This window comes from Electrona antarctica (assembly GCF_951216825.1).
Source record: "Electrona antarctica genome assembly, contig: scaffold_349, whole genome shotgun sequence".
In the NCBI taxonomy this organism is placed as follows: Eukaryota; Metazoa; Chordata; class Actinopteri; order Myctophiformes; family Myctophidae; genus Electrona; species Electrona antarctica.
The window spans coordinates 123,480-141,154 of NW_027638381.1; the positions used below are offsets into that span (position 1 = coordinate 123,480).

At 44.4% G+C, this 17,675-nt stretch overlaps 1 protein-coding gene across 1 annotated transcript; it reads left to right on the top strand.

The window, feature by feature from the left end:
- Positions 1–4,114: 4,114 nt before the first annotated feature.
- LOC306918126 (uncharacterized protein) lies at positions 4,115–17,455 on the top strand (the record flags this gene model as incomplete). Its single annotated transcript, XM_079531006.1, has 7 exons — positions 4,115–4,238; positions 4,358–4,489; positions 4,938–5,285; positions 8,496–8,835; positions 14,037–14,214; positions 15,743–15,837; positions 17,305–17,455. The coding sequence occupies 7 exons, from the start codon at positions 4,115–4,117 to the stop codon at positions 17,453–17,455; spliced, it is 1,368 nt and encodes a 455-aa protein (XP_079387132.1).
- Between the last annotated feature and the right edge of the window lie 220 nt (positions 17,456–17,675).

The window sequence follows — 17,675 nt, forward strand, 5'->3', positions numbered from 1 at the left end:
TGTTGTGGTTGAGAATGTTTTTGTTGTTAAATGTTTTGTTTAATTGTGTTATTATTGTTGTTGTTGTTATTATTATTATATTTTTCTTTCTTTTATTGTCGTTGAGTTTCCCTTGAAACGTCATCGTGCCTAAATATGATGCCTAAAGCTGTATCCGCTTCGTCTCCGCCGCACACACGCATGGCAACGCCACACGTTCCGTTTCCGTATCCGGGTGGTCTAGAAACCGGACCCGGAACCGGAACCCGCTCCACTTCCACCACCCAACCAACCAGCAACAACAACAGCAGTTTGAACTCACAACGCAGCCAATCACAGCACGCGCGGCGGAGCCATTGGCCGGCCGCCGCCGCTCGCGCAGCCAATCGCGGCGCTCGGGCGTCCTTTCGGGCTATGGGGTAGCTGTGTGTGTGTTGTGTCTACAGAACAGAACAGAACAGTGTCCACTCCATAGCGCGCCTCTTTCCTACAGTCCAGTCCAGTCCAGTCCGCTCGGGCCCATTTGGTTAATCCAGATCCTCTGTCCTGCTGCAGCCTGTCTGGGGTCCATTTGGTTCGGCTGCAGGTTCTAAAGGTCCTTCTGGAGAGCTCGACCTCCTGTTTGTTTCACATAAAGGTGAGCTGTTGTGTGTGTGTGTGTTAGCTGCTAACAGGCTAACGGCCATGTTGCTCCATGGCTGGCTGGCTGCAGGATGTATGTGTGTGTGTGTGTGTGTGTGTGTGTGTGTGTGTGTGTGTGTGTGTGTGTGTGTGTGTGTGTGTGTGTGTGTGTGTGTGTGTGTGTGTGTGTGTGTGTGTGTGTGTGTGTGTGTGTGTGTGTGTGTGTGTGTGTGTGTGTGTGTGTGTGTGTGTGTGTGTGTGTCAACATGCAAACTATCGATTTCATGTGTCCTCGTTTTAAACTATTATTATTGTATCGATTATCTGTCGAGACATCAGGGTTTTTTATCGTGTATTTTTTTTTTACTATCTATTGTCCTGAAGACATTCCAACATGCTGTGATCTCACACACACACACACACACACACACAGAGGCACACGGACTCTGAACTGAAGTGCATTGATTAGGATGGTAGCTTTGAAAAGATGTGCACGAACCAGCCGTGCACGACACGAGAGGAATGTTGTCCTACAATCTAACTTTACACACGTGTGTGTGTGTTCTGTTAGTGTTTGTGTGTGTGTGTTCTGTTAGTGTGTGTGTGTGTTCTGTTAGTGTGTGTGTGTGTGTGTGTGTGTGTGTGTGTGTGCAATCTGTTGATGTTAATACTAGTCGTATGTATTATGTATGCATCCTCCCATGTGTCTGTAAGTTGGTCTATAATAATAATAATACTCAATTCTAGTTACATTTAAACTCTTCCTCATTATTTTTTTGGAGGGGTAAATCCTCCCCTCCCCCACACCACCCCTCCCCTCCCCCAATGACCTACTGCTGTTCAACTCTAGGCAATGATTTACATTTTAAAACATTTATTTGTTTCTAAACTGTATTTAGGTTTGTTTTGGTAAATATAGGAGAGAAAACACATGCATGCATGCATGTTTTTGTTTGGGTGGTGATGATGATGAAGTGGACATTAGAAGGAAGTGTTCAGGTAGCAACACTAGTAGTTCCATCTACAGCCTAGGAGGACGTAGTTCCATCTACAGCCTAGGAGGACGTAGTTCCATCTACAGCCTAGGAGGACGTAGTGTTCAGGTAGCAACACTAGTAGTTCCATATACAGCCTAGGAGGATGTAGTTCCATCTACAGCCTAGGAGGACGTAGTTCCATCTACAGCCTAGGAGGACGTAGTTCCATCTACAGCCTAGGAGGACGTAGTGTTCAGGTAGCAACACTAGTAGTTCCATATACAGCCTAGGAGGACGTAGTTCCATCTACAGCCTAGGAGGACGTAGTTCCATCTACAGCCTAGGAGGACGTAGTTCCATATACAGCCTAGGAGGATGTAGTTCCATCTACAGCCTAGGAGGACGTAGTGTTCAGGTAGCAACACTAGTAGTTCCATATACAGCCTAGGAGGACGTAGTTCCATATACAGCCTAGGAGGATGTAGTTCCATCTACAGCCTAGGAGGACGTAGTGTTCAGGTAGCAACACTAGTAGTTCCATATACAGCCTAGGAGGACGTAGTTCCATCTACAGCCTAGGAGGACGTAGTTCCATATACAGCCTAGGAGGATGTAGTTCCATCTCTACAGCCTAGGAGGACGTAGTTCCATCTACAGCCTAGGAGGACGTAGTGTTCAGGTAGCAACACTAGTAGTTCCATATACAGCCTAGGAGGACGTAGTTCCATCTACACCATAGGAGGACGTAGTTACATATACAGCCTAGGAGGACGTAGTTACATCTACAGCCTAGGAGGACGTAGTTCCATCTACAGCCTAGGAGGACGTAGTGTTCAGGTAGCAACACTAGTAGTTCCATCTACAGCCTAGGAGGACGTAGTTACATCTACAGCCTAGGAGGACGTAGTTACATCTACAGCCTAGGAGGACGTAGTTCCATCTACAGCCTAGGAGGACGTAGTTCCATCTACAGCCTAGGAGGACGTAGTGTTCAGGTAGCAACACTAGTAGTTCCATATACAGCCTAGGAGGACGTAGTTCCATCTACAGCCTAGGAGGACGTAGTGTTCAGGTAGCAACACTAGTAGTTACATCTACAGCCTAGGAGGACGTAGTTCCATCTACAGCCTAGGAGGGCGTAGTTCCATCTACAGCCTAGGAGGACGTAGTTTCATCTACAGCCTAGGAGGACGTAGTTTCATATACAGCCTAGGAGGACGTAGTTCCATATACAGCCTAGGAGGACGTAGTTCCATATACAGCCTAGGAGGACGTAGCCGCAATTTGCAACGCTAGACTTTTTTAATAATGGGATGAATCTAGAGTTGCAATACCCTCCATTGACTCCCCACTCCTCCAATTTGGTTTGTGATCTGCTTGTATTAAACAACGTTAAACTCACCAACATTGCAGCTCTAGGCCAAGCTTGAATTATCCTCTTTCAATCTGCCGAGCTTGTTTTTCATAAAAATCCCCCGTAGACATGTTGTTATGAGCTACTTTCTGTCAAGACATTCTCTGCAGGTGATTCTTTTTCTAAGTGTGGCAGTTTGGAAGCACTCGTTTTTGTTAACGGGTCGCGCTGCTGCCTCCTGCATTATGTGCAAATTTGAAACAGGTGGTACGCTGGGCCGTTCAGTGACTTACGACGAGTGCTTCTAAACTCCAGCACTTGGAACAAGAATCACCTGCAGAGGATGTCTTGACAGAAAGTAGCTCATAACAACATGTCTAAGGGGGATTTTTATGAAAAACAAGCTCGGCAGATTGAAAGAGGATAATTCGTAGGTGTAGGTGAGTTTAACGTTGTTTAATACAAGCAGATCGCAAACCAAATTGTATGAGTGGGAGTCAATGGAAGGTATTGCAACTGGGGGTTACGAATGTAACCAAAGTTCTATAACAGCGAGCAAGGCTGCTCACTATGGGAGTTTGCGCCTCCTGGCGTGAACACAGAAGCATTTATTTATAAGCTCACAGACAATATATGGGCTGGGACTTTAAGACGCAAAAGGACGTTGACCCCGCCCGCCGGTGCGCTGGTATAACAGTCAGTCAACGCCCTGCGGCCTCATTCGATAACAATTGTTCTCTTCTCAAGCAAACAAGAAGGGAATCTTGGTGAGCAGCCTTGCTCGCTGTTATAGAACTTTGGTTACATTCGTAACCCCCAGTTCTAATAATCAGCTTAGCAAGGCTGCTCACTATGGGAGACTTCATTAACTCCCTTATTGTCATCGCGAAGTCTGGACCCCTAGGGCCCGTACCCTCATCTGTGAGAAAAGGACCACAGTACGTCCCACAACAGGACCACTGCACCTTATTGGGAAGGCCAACAGACCCAAGTCTGCCAAAAGTGCCTAAGAGGGGCCGACAGAACAAACTGTCGTAACGCCCCGGAGAAAACCAACGGCCCCCGTGGGGAACTAAGCCTCTCCCTCACCTGGAGGCTACGCCCAGGACTGCATGCGCCACTGGCGCCGCTGTCACATCCAGTCTATAATAGGTGGCAAACTAGGTGGCAAACGTGGAAGACGATGCCCAACTTGCAGCGGAACAAACATCCTGAACAGAGACCCCCCTACAGAGGGCCCAGGACGATGCCATTCCCCTCGTGGAATGTGCCTTCAACCCTACGGGAGGCACCATATTCCTGCCAGAGTAGGCCCGCTCTATAGCCTCCACGATCCACTGGGAAAGCCTAATCTTTGAGATAGGCAGTCCCACCGTCTTGGGATCCCAGGAGACAAACAGTTGTGTAGTCTTCCTCGTCGCCTTAGTCCTGTCCAAATACAACCTCAACGCCCTCACCGGACAGAGGTCATGCCTCCTCCTATCCTCCTCAGAGGCAAAGGGAGGCGGACAGAACGCCGCCAAGTCCATCGGAACCGGGGTAGCTAGGCGGTTCTTAGGTAGAAATGCTGGATTGGTATTCATGACCACCCTTGCATCTCCATTGAATCTCATGCATTCCGCACTCGTCGACAAAGCATGGATATCACTGACCCTTTTAGCGGTCACCAAAGCTAGCAATAACGCTGTCTTCAGCGATAATAGCTTCATACTCAACCCCTCCAAGGGCTCAAATGGCACCTGGGACAGAGAGTCCAAAACCAAAGCAAGGTCCCACGAGGGGACCAGAGACTTGGTCACCGTATGAAGGTGGCTAGCCCCCTTCATGAACTGGCGCACCAGTGGGAGCTGGCCCACCGTCCTGTCCTCAAACCCGATGTGGCAGGCTGAGATAGCAGCCAGATACACCTTAACTGTACTAAAGGCTCTGCCTTTGTCCAGGAGGTCCTGGAGGAATGACAGTATGACCCTCACTGGTGCTTGAAACGGCACAACGGTGAACACCAGTCCTCAAACAGCCGCCACCTCATATCATAAGCATCCCTGGTCGACTGCGCCCTCGCACACTGAATAGTGTCGATGACGCTCTGGGGAAGACCCTCCGCGCCAAGATTCAACCTCTCACGGGCCAGGCCCAGAGGTCTAGATCTTCCGGCCGTGGGTGGAATATCTCGCCTCCCGCCTGGGTCAGTAGGTCCCTGCGCAACGGAAGTTGCCAGGGCCGGTCGCACAGGAGAGGGACTATGTCTGACCTCCAAGAGCCCCACCCTGGGGCCACTAAGATCACTGACAGGCGCTGCGTTCTCACTCTCTCCAGCGTGGGAAGGATGAGAGACAACGGGGGAAACTCGCAAAGTAGGCCCTGGGGCCATTGGTGCGCCAGGGCATCCAAACCCAGCGGAGCCGTCCCTGCTATGGAGAAGAACAGCGGACACTTGCAAATGGGGCCGAGTTAGTAGGCAGTCACGTTCAAAATGGAAGCTAAAACAGAGCTATTGCTAGCTGCTGTGAAAGACCGTCACTTTATGTGGAAACTAAAACAGGGCTATCACTAGTCACTGTAAAAGACGTCACGTGCGTGCGGAAGCTAAAACAGAGCTATCGCTAGCTGCTGTAAAAGACCGTCACTTTATGTGGAAACTAAAACAGGGCTATCACTAGTCACTGTAAAAGACGTCACGTGCGTGCGGAAGCTAAAACAGAGCTATCGCTAGCTGCTGTAAAAGACCGTCACTTTATGTGGAAACTAAAACAGGGCTATCACTAGTCACTGTAAAAGACGTCACGTGCGTGCGGAAGCTAAAACAGAGCTATCGCTAGCTGCTGTAAAAGACCGTCACTTTATGTGGAAGCTAAAATAGGGCTATTGCTAGCCGCTATTAAAGACCGTCACAAACGTGGAAGCTAAACAGAATTATTACTAATTACTGCTCAGGTCACCACTCCGTCGAGGGCTAAACCACAGGACGTGTGTGTGTTGGCTAGAGCAGGCTATTACTAGCCACCGCTAAACGCCGCCACACGTGTGGAAGCTAAACGGGTTGTAACACCGTTCAAGTCCGTCACACGTTCGAGACCCTGAGGCCAACGAAAGTTCGTGTGGAAGCAAAAACTGGCTGTTTCTAGCCGCGCTACAGACCGTCACACAGGTAATTTATAGTAGAACTAACTACAACGCTAGCTAGGGCCACGCCAGGCCACTATGCAAAGCTAAATTACCCACCAAGTTAGTATTAACCCGGTAAAAGAAAGCGGACTTACCGTCTTTCTTCGACTTGAAGCCTCGGGGAAAGGTAGTTTCCGCGGTACCGAGAAACCTTCTCGTCCTTATGGAAAACATCAGATACCAATCGGGAGACTTCGCTGCGTTGTGTGTTACACATGAGAAGAACAAAACGAATGAGGCCGCAGGGCGTTGACTGACTGTTATACCAGCGCACCGGCGGGCGGGGTCAACGTCCTTTTGCGTCTTAAAGTCCCAGCCCATATATTGTCTGTGAGCTTATAAATAAATGCTTCTGTGTTCACGCCAGGAGGCGCAAACTCCCATAGTGAGCAGCCTTGCTAAGCTGATTATTAGAACTCTAGATTCATCCCATTTAAAAAAAATCTAGAGTTGCAAATTGCGGCTAAGGAGGACAGGGGTTCCCAAACTTTTTCACGTCAAGGAACCCCCAAATTGACACTAAATAGCCGGCGGACCCCCATTTGAAAATATATGCCAGGGACCCCCCATGAGAGAAGAGTTGTACGGCTCTAGCAGTGATTTTCAAACTGTTTAATTTCAAGGACCCCCCAGTTTGACATGCATTAGTCTACGGACCCCCATTTAATGGCATTTCTATCTCTGGGACCCCCAATTTATATTGTAAAATCAATGCTAATTTAACTTTAACAGAGCGTACAAATGGAACCAAATGGACCCGTCAGGGTCTGAGTTACAGACCCATAAGGGTCCATTTGGTTCCAAATTATCATTTTGCTGGGGACCCCCTGGAACTCCCTCAAGGACCCCTGGGGGTCCCCGGACCCCACTTTGGGAACCACTGGCCTAGGAGGTTCAAACTGTTATCTGTAATGTATTTAAATCAGTGTTGCCAACATTTTGTATTGATCACATCAATGAGTCATTTTGAATTGATCACATCAATGAGTCATTTTGAATTGATCACATCAATGAGTCATTTTGAATTGATCACATCAATGAGTCATTTTGAATTGATCACATCAATGAGTCATTTTGAATTGATCACATCAATGAGTCATTTTGAATTGATCACATCAATGAGTCATTTTGAATTGATCACATCAATGAGTCATTTTGAATTGATCACATCAATGAGTCATTTTGAATTGATCACATCAATGAGTCATTTTGAATTGATCACATCAATGAGTCATTTTGAATTGATCACATCAATGAGTCATTTTGAATTGATCACACATCAATGAGTCATTTTGAATTGATCACATCAATGAGTCATTTTGAATTGATCACACATCAATGAGTCATTTTGTATTGATCACACATCAATGAGTCATTTTGAATTGATCACACATCAATGAGTCATTTTGTATTGATCACATCAATGAGTCATTTTGAATTGATCACATCAATGAGTCATTTTGAATTGATCACATCAATGAGTCATTTTGAATTGATCACATCAATGAGTCATTTTGAATTGATCACATAAATGAGTCATTTTGAATTGATCACACATCAATGAGTCATTTTGAATTGATCACATCAATGAGTCATTTTGAATTGATCACATCAATGAGTCATTTTGAATTGATCACATCAATGAGTCATTTTGAATTGATCACATCAATGAGTCATTTTGAATTGATCACATCAATGAGTCATTTTGAATTGATCACATCAATGAGTCATTTTGAATTGATCACACATCAATGAGTCATTTTGTATTGATCACATCAATGAGTAATTTTGAATTGATCAAACATCAATGAGTCATTTTCCACTTTAGTTCTTTATGGAGCAAGATGCGTTTTTTAGGATTTATTTAGAAGGAGGAAGGACAACTTTATTGTCCATTACATTTACATAAAATGGAAATTAGTCTTTGGCACACCGCCAGTTACAACAATAACACATTACATAAAACACACATATGTAGGGATGCACCGGAAGAGAAATTCTTGGCCGAATACCGAATAACCGTAATATGATTAATATTATATGTCTTCTGTTATTTTCCAGAAGTGATTACTTTACAAAAGGTCTCAATTGTTCATAAATAATGTTTGTTCATGAGCTGGTTCATAAATAATGTTAGTTCATGAGCTGGTTCATAAATAATGTTAGTTCATGAGCTGGTTCATAAATAATGTTTGTTCATGAGCTGGTTCATAAATAATGTTAGTTCATGAGCTGGTCACTGAGCTCTCATTGACTCCAGTGCATTCTGCCAAACAGTGTCATGGCGCAGCCCAGTCACGTGACCACTTCACTTCCTTCTCAGAGCTTCCTTGGGACTCATTACATTGAAACCCTATTGACATTCACTGTCCTTCCCCCTCCCGTCCACCAGAGGCGCTGACACCACTCAGTCAAGCTGGCGACCACGGCGGCAAAGAAGGCCAAGAAGCCCGAGGAGGTGGCGGAGGTGGAGGCGGAGCCTGTTGCCGAGACGACGACGACGGCGGCGGCGGCGGCGACGACGACGACAGCGGCGGCAGAAGTAGCAGACAAAGGAGCAGACGCAGCGGCGCCCCCTAGCGGCGAGGAGGCTCCCGCTGCAGCGGCGACCGCGGCGGCTGAGGGGGGCGCGGCCCCAGAGGAGGAGGAGGAGGAGGAGTATGTGGTGGAGAAGGTTCTGGACAGACGGGTCGTCAAAGGGCGGGTGGAGTTCCTGCTCAAGTGGAAGGGCTTCTCTGAGTGAGTACACCATGTCTCTGTAATGTCTCTCTCTTCTCTGAGTGAGTACACCATGTCTCTGTAATGTCTCTCTCTTCTCTGAGTGAGTACACCATGTCTCTGTAATGTCTCTCTCTTCTCTGAGTGAGTACACCATGTCTCTGTAATGTCTCTCTCTTCTCTGAGTGAGTACACCATGTCTCTGTAATGTCTCTCTCTTCTCTGAGTGAGTACACCATGTCTCTGTAATGTCTCTCTCTTCTCTGAGTGAGTACACCATGTCTCTGTAATGTCTCTCTCTTCTCTGAGTGAGTACACCATGTCTCTGTAATGTCTCTCTCTTCTCTGAGTGAGTACACCATGTCTCTGTAATGTCTCTCTCTTCTCTGAGTGAGTACACCATGTCTCTGTAATGTCTCTCTGCTCTGAGTGAGTACATGTCTCTGTAATGTCTCTCTCTTCTCTGAGTGAGTACATGTCTCTGTAATGTCTCTCTCTTCTCTGAGTGAGTACACCATGTCTCTGTAATGTCTCTCTCTTCTCTGAGTGAGTAGATGTCTCTGTAATGTCTCTCTCTTCTCTGAGTGAGTACACCATGTCTCTATAACACATTTAGGCCTGACTTCCAAATTTAAAAAAGTATTTTTAAAATGATTTTTTTCCTGAAAAACCTCATGTTTCTGTATCAGTGGTTCTCAATATTTCATGTCAAGGACCCCAAAAAGGATATGCCACCCATCTGAAAATAGTTCCAGGAACCCACCCAGAAGCAATGATTTGAGTTAAAAACGTTCGCACTGAAAGAATATATTCAAACATTTGTGCCGCATTTTCACGATTTTTCAAAAATAGCAGATCTACAAGCTCGTATGAGCTTGTAGATCTTATAGCTAAAGTATAACATAATGTTTAAAACACCAAAAGGGGTTAATGTCTCTTCTCTGAGTGAGTACACGACGTCTCTTCCATTTTCAGGTCAAAAATGTTTGTAATTGGCCGCCGACCCCCCCATCTAAAAAATATGTAGTTCCAGGAACCCCCCCCCCCCCCCCAGAAGCAAATATTTCAGTTAACCCATTTTGACCTGAGATCAGATTCTAAAAATGTCTTCTACATCCTGACAGTTTTCTGGTAAAGCTTTGTTTCTACGTCAGTCGCTAAAAGTAAGATGAAGAATGTCCGTCGACCCTTTTTACACTGATGAAAACTAAGCTATGAAGACTAAAAGTAAGACTAAATATACTGACAATAGCAGATCTAAGAGCTCGCTATGAGCTTGTAGATCTGCTATGAGCTTGTAGATCTGCTATGAGCTTGTAGATCTGCTATGAGCTTGTAGATCTGCTATGAGCTTGTAGATCTGCTATGAGCTTGTAGATCTGCTATTTTTCAATAGCTAAAGAATAACATAATGCTAACACCAAAAGGGGTTCCCGCCCAAAATGGTTTAAAAACGTTCGCTCTGATACGGCATTAAAAAAGGTTCATTCCAAGCATTGGTTTTGCACGAAAAATACCACATGCCAGAAATGTGCTGACCTCATCACATTTGTGATGACGGCTATGGCCGTTTTTAGCCCAAGGAGTGTTTTTCGTGCAAAACTAATGCTTGGAATGGATTCCGCATCATGAAAACCCCTAAAGAGATAGTTCAGATTTGTTTAACTTAAGCTGTATGAAACACTTGCCATTAATATAGTGGTTGCAACTGTATTAATTGATTGCCCGAGTCCCATGGTGGGAGTTCTGCTCTGGTTTTGGTCAATATTAAGTAGTTCCGGTTATTTTGTGGGGGGGCACAGGGGGCCACGCATTAAAAGTAAATTAATCCACACAACTATTTGTATTGTTGACCTATTTCTAAAATATTAGCGCAACTTTCGTTCAACTTTGACCCCCCTATCACATGGAACTATTCTATCACACGGAACTATTCTATCACACGGAACTATTACTATTCTATCACATGGAACTATTCTATCACATGTTCTATCACATGGAACTATTCTATCACATGGAACTATTCTATCACATGGAACTATTCTATCACACGGAACTATTCTATCACATGGAACTATTCTATCACATGGAACTATTCTATCACACGGAACTATTCTATCACATGGAACTATTCTATCACACGGAACTATTCTATCACACGGAACTATTCTATCACACGGAACTATTCTATCACATGGAACTATTCTATCACATGGAACTATTCTATCACACGGAACTATTCTATCACACGGAACTATTCTATCACATGGAACTATTCTATCACACGGAACTATTCTATCACATGTTCTATCACATGGAACTATTCTATCACATGGAACTATTCTATCACACGGAACTATTCTATCACATGGAACTATTCTATCACACGGAACTATTCTATCACACGGAACTATTCTATCACACGGAACTATTCTATCACATGGAACTATTCTATCACACGGAACTATTCTATCACATGTTCTATCACATGGAACTATTCTATCACATGGAACTATTCTATCACATGGAACTATTCTATCACACGGAACTATTCTATCACATGGAACTATTCTATCACACGGAACTATTCTATCACACGGAACTATTCTATCACATGGAACTATTCTATCACATGGAACTATTCTATCACATGGAACTATTCTATCACATGGAACTATTCTATCACACGGAACTATTCTATCACATGGAACTATTCTATCACATGGAACTATTCTATCACACGGAACTATTCCATCACACGGAACTATTCCATCACACGGAACTATTCCATCACACGGAACTATTCTATCACACGGAACTATTCTATCACACGGAACTATTCTATCACACGGAACTATTCTATCACATGGAACTATTCTATCACACGGAACTATTCTATCACATGTTCTATCACATGGAACTATTCTATCACATGGAACTATTCTATCACACGGAACTATTCTATCACATGGAACTATTCTATCACATGGAACTATTCTATCACACGGAACTATTCTATCACACGGAACTATTCTATCACACGGAACTATTCTATCACACGGAACTATTCTATCACATGGAACTATTCTATCACATGGAACTATTCTATCACATGGAACTATTCTATCACACGGAACTATTCTATCACACGGAACTATTCTATCAAATGGAACTATTCTATCACATGGAACTATTCTATCACATGGAACTATTCTATCACATGGAACTATTCTATCACACGGAACTATTCTATCACACGGAACTATTCTATCACACGGAACTAGAACTATTCTATCACATGGAACTATTCTATCACACGGAACTAGAACTATTCTATCACATGGAACTATTCTATCACACGGAACTAGAACTATTCTATCACACGGAACTATTCTATCACACGGAACTAGAACTATTCTATCACATGGAACTATTCTATCACACGGAACTAGAACTATTCTATCACATGGAACTATTCTATCACACGGAACTATTCTATCACACGGAACTATTCTATCACACGGAACTATTCTATCACACGGAACTATTCTATCACATGGAACTATTCTATCACACGGAACTAGAACTATTCTATCACATGGAACTATTCTATCACATGGAACTATTCTATCACACGGAACTATTCTATCACACGGAACTATTCTATCACATGGAACTATTCTATCACATGGAACTATTCTATCACACGGAACTATTCTATCACATGTTCTATCACATGGAACTATTCTATCACATGTTCTATCACATGGAACTATTCTATCACATGTTCTATCACATGGAACTATTCTATCACACGGAACTAGAACTATTCTATCACATGGAACTATTCTATCACATGGAACTATTCTATCACATGGAACTATTCTATCACATGGAACTATTCTATCACATGTTCTATCACATGGAACTATTCTATCACATGTTCTATCACACGGAACTATTCTATCACATGGAACTATTCTATCACATGGAACTATTCTATCACACGGAACTATTCTATCACACGGAACTATTCTATCACATGGAACTATTCTATCACACGGAACTATTCTATCACATGGAACTATTCTATCACATGGAACTATTCTATCACACGGAACTATTCTATCACATGGAACTATTCTATCACATGTTCTATCACATGGAACTATTCTATCACACGGAACTATTCTATCACATGGAACTATTCTATCACATGTTCTATCACATGGAACTATTCTATCACACGGAACTATTCTATCACACGGAACTATTCTATCACATGTTCTATCACATGGAACTATTCTATCACACGGAACTATTCTATCACATGGAACTATTCTATCACATGTTCTATCACATGGAACTATTCTATCACATGGAACTATTCTATCACATGTTCTATCACATGGAACTATTCTATCACATGTTCTATCACACGGAACTATTCTATCACATGGAACTATTCTATCACACGGAACTATTCTATCACACGGAACTATTCTATCACATGGAACTATTCTATCACATGGAACTATTCTATCACACGGAACTATTCTATCACATGGAACTATTCTATCACATGGAACTATTCTATCACATGGAACTATTCTATCACATGGAACTATTCTATCACACGGAACTATTCTATCACATGGAACTATTCTATCACATGTTCTATCACATGGAACTATTCTATCACATGTTCTATCACATGGAACTATTCTATCACATGTTCTATCACACGGAACTATTCTATCACATGGAACTATTCTATCACATGGAACTATTCTATCACATGGAACTATTCTATCACATGGAACACATGGAACTATTCTATCACACGGAACTATTCTATCACATGGAACTATTCTTTTTTTGGCGTAGTGACATGGACACAAAAGACATAGAGGAAGGAGGAAGTAACTACGGTAGCCCGCGGGCGACTGCGAGAGAGATTTACCGTAAATACCCTAGCCTAGTTAATGTGTTTTGACATCGTCCAAATATCGCGATTTCGATCAAAATGCGATTAAATCGTGCAGCCCTAAAAGGACGTGTGTACACGTCCTACCATTTAGATGTGTTAATGGCTTGCATATAGTAATACTAACGTGTGTGTGTGTGTGTGTGTGTGTGTGTGTGTGTGTGTGTGTGTGTGTGTGTGTGTGTGTGCGTGTGTGTCCGTGTGTCCGTGCCTGTGTGTGTGCGTGTGTACACAGGGAGGACAACACATGGGAGCCCCAGGACAACCTGGACTGTCCCGACCTCATCGCTGAGTACATGACCAAACACAACGAGAAGGAAGCCAAGAAGAAGGAGAGCAAGAGGAAGGCCGCCAGCGACGCAGCAGCGCCCCACGATGGAGAGGAGAGGAGCAGCAAGAGGAAGAAAGACGAGGTGAGCCCGTTTAGACCCGAGGACGGTTCTACAAACGTCTTCTAAATCCTGACAGTTTTCTGAAAAACTCATGTTTCTGTGTCAGTGGTTCTCACAGGGTTAAACCTCATGTTTCTGTGTCAGTGGTTCTCACAGGGTTAAACCTCATGTTTCTGTGTCAGTGGTTCTCACAGGGTTAAAACTCATGTTTCTGTGTCAGTGGTTCTCACAGGGTTAAACCTCATGTTTCTGTGTCAGTGGTTCTCACAGGGTTAAACCTCATGTTTCTGTGTCAGTGGTTCTCACAGGGTTAAAACTCATGTTTCTGTGTCAGTGGTTCTCACAGGGTTAAACTCATGTTTCTGTGTCAGTGGTTCTCACAGGGTTAAACCTCATGTTTCTGTGTCAGTGGTTCTCACAGGGTTAAAACTCATGTTTCTGTGTCAGTGGTTCTCACAGGGTTAAACTCATGTTTCTGTGTCAGTGGTTCTCACAGGGTTAAACCTCATGTTTCTGTGTCAGTGGTTCTCACAGGGTTAAACCTCATGTTTCTGTGTCAGTGGTTCTCACAGGGTTAAACCTCATGTTTCTGTGTCAGTGGTTCTCACAGGGTTAAACCTCATGTTTCTGTGTCAGTGGTTCTCACAGGGTTAAAACCTCATGTTTCTGTGTCAGTGGTTCTCACAGGGTTAAACCTCATGTTTCTGTGTCAGTGGTTCTCACAGGGTTAAACCTCATGTTTCTGTGTCAGTGGTTCTCACAGGGTTAAACCTCATGTTTCTGTGTCAGTGGTTCTCAGACATTTTCATGTCAAGGATCCCCAAGATTATCCCATTTTGACCTGAGATCAGATTATAAAAATGTCTTCTACATCCTGACAGTTTTCTGAAAAAGCTATGTTTCTATGTCAGTCGTTCTTCGATTTTTCAAAAATAGCAGACCTACAAGCTCGTAGCGCGCCACTCGGTGGCGCGCTATGAGCTTGTAGATCTGCTATTTTTCAATAGCTAAAGCATAACATAATGCTAACACCAAAAGGGGTTCCCGCCCAAAATGGGTTAAATGTAATTGGCCGCCGACCCCCATCTGAAAATATGTAGTTCGCTCTGAAAGAATATATATTCAAAGATTTGCACCACATTTTCACGATTTCTCAAAAATAGCAGATCTGCTATTTTTCAATAGCTAAAGTACAACGTAATGCTTAAAACACCAAAATGGGTTCCCGCCCCAAAATGGGTTAGAAACGGTGTTGTTTTCGTCGACTAAAAGTTTCTCAAACATGTCGATTACACAACGAGGTTTAGTTTATATTTTGCATAGATTTTCAAATAGCCAAAGTATGTTGTCTATGTACAACACAACACAACACTGCCTCATCAAATACAGCTCAATGTGTTCCTAAAACCTGCATTTCATTCCAGTCAGCCACGCCCCAGTAAAGCTTGTAGATCAACTATTTCCGTTATTTTTTGAAAAAATGTTTGATAATGTATGACGTTTTTCACGTGTGTAACTAAAGACGTCCATTTGTGTGGTTGTGTTTCAGGGCGAGAAGGCCAGAGGGTTCGGGAGAGGATTACAACCGGAGAGGATCATTGGAGCAACGGACTCTAGTGGAGAACTGATGTTCCTGATGAAATGGTACACACACACACGAAGAGAAGAGTCTGGGACGTGTGGAGCGTTGTCCAGGGTGTTTTAGAGAAGGGAGAAGAGTCTAGGACGTGTGGAGCGTTGTCCAGGGTGTTTTAGAGAAGGGAGAAGAGTCTGGGACGTGTGGAGCGTTGTCCAGGGTGTTTTAGAGAAGGGAGAAGAGTCTGGGACGTGTGGAGCGTTGTCCAGGGTGTTTTAGAGAAGGGAGAAGAGTCTGGGACGTGTGGAGCGTTGTCCAGGGTGTTTTAGTGAAGGGAGAAGAGTCTGGGACGTGTGGAGCGTTGTCCAGGGTGTTTTAGAGAAGGGAGAAGAGTCTGGGACGTGTGGAGCGTTGTCCAGGGTGTTTTAGAGAAGGGAGAAGAGTCTGGGACGTGTGGAGCGTTGTCCAGGGTGTTTTAGAGAAGGAAGAAGAGTCTGGGACTTGTGGAGCGTTGTCCAGGGTGTTTTAGAGAAGGGAGAAGAGTCTGGGACGTGTGGAGCGTTGTCCAGGGTGTTTTAGAGAAGGGAGAAGAGTCTGGGACTTGTGGAGCGTTGTCCAGGGTGTTTTAGAGAAGGGAGAAGAGTCTGGGACGTGTGGAGCGTTGTCCAGGGTATTTTAGAGAAGGGAGAAGAGTCTGGGACGTGTGGAGCGGTGTCCAGGGTGTTTTAGAGAAGGGAGAAGAGTCTGGGACGTGTGGAGCGTTGTCCAGGGTGTTTTAGAGAAGGGAGAAGAGTCTGGGACGTGTGGAGCGTTGTCCAGGGTGTTTTAGAGAAGGGAGAAGAGACACTATGGCAGGTAAATAAAATGTTGGGCATCACGTGGAGTTTGCTTTGGAGTTGCCCCAAACTGCAAGTGCATGATCGCTGTGGTTTGACTCTTATGGAGATAAAGAAACATGATCGCTGTGGTTTGGAGATAAAGAATCTACTGACTGAGAGAAAACGCTAATGTTACGGCCGTCTAAATATCCTAGTATTTTGCTAAGAGACATGTTGTAGAGTTCAACCCATTCTGGGGCGAGAACCCCTTTTGGTGTTAGCATTATGTTATGCTTTAGCTATTGAAAAATAGCAGATCTACAAGCTCGGTGGCGCGCTACGAGCTTGTAGATCTGCTATTTTTTGAAAAATCGAGGAACCACTGACATAGAAACATAGCTTTTTCAGAAAACTGTCAGGATGTAGAAGACATTTTTAGAATCTGATCTCGGGTCAAAATGGGTCAATTGCTATTAATTAATGACTGTATTAATTTCACCCATTCTTGACATTATTCCGTTACACTGTCTCAGCCCTAGCGGTCGTATTACTGGTGTGTAAACACACGTGATTTCCTGAATTAACTCAGGGTTTTCTTCCTCTCCCACCATCCTGTTCCTCTCTTTTCCTCTCCTCCTCATCAACGCTTTTCTTTCCCTCCATCTCCCCCCCCCCCCCCCCCCCCCCCGCTGCGTCCGTCACTTCCTGTCCCGACAGGAAGAACTCTGACGAGGCGGACCTGGTTCCCGCCAAGGAGGCGAACGTGAAGTGTCCTCAGGTGGTGATCTCCTTCTACGAGGAGAGACTGACCTGGCACTCCTACCCCACGGAAGAGGAGGACAAGAAGGAAGAGGAGAAGAAGGACTAGAGGTGAGCCCTGGCCCCTAACTGTACCCCTAACCCCTAACTGTACCCCTGTCCCCCTAACTGTACCCCTAACTGTACCCCTGTCCCCCTAACTGTACCCCTGTACCCCTAACTGTACCCCTAACTGGACCCCTGGCCCCTAACTGTACCCCTAACCCCTAACTGTACCCCTGTCCCCCTAACTGTACCCCTAACTGTACCCCTGTCCCCCTAACTGTACC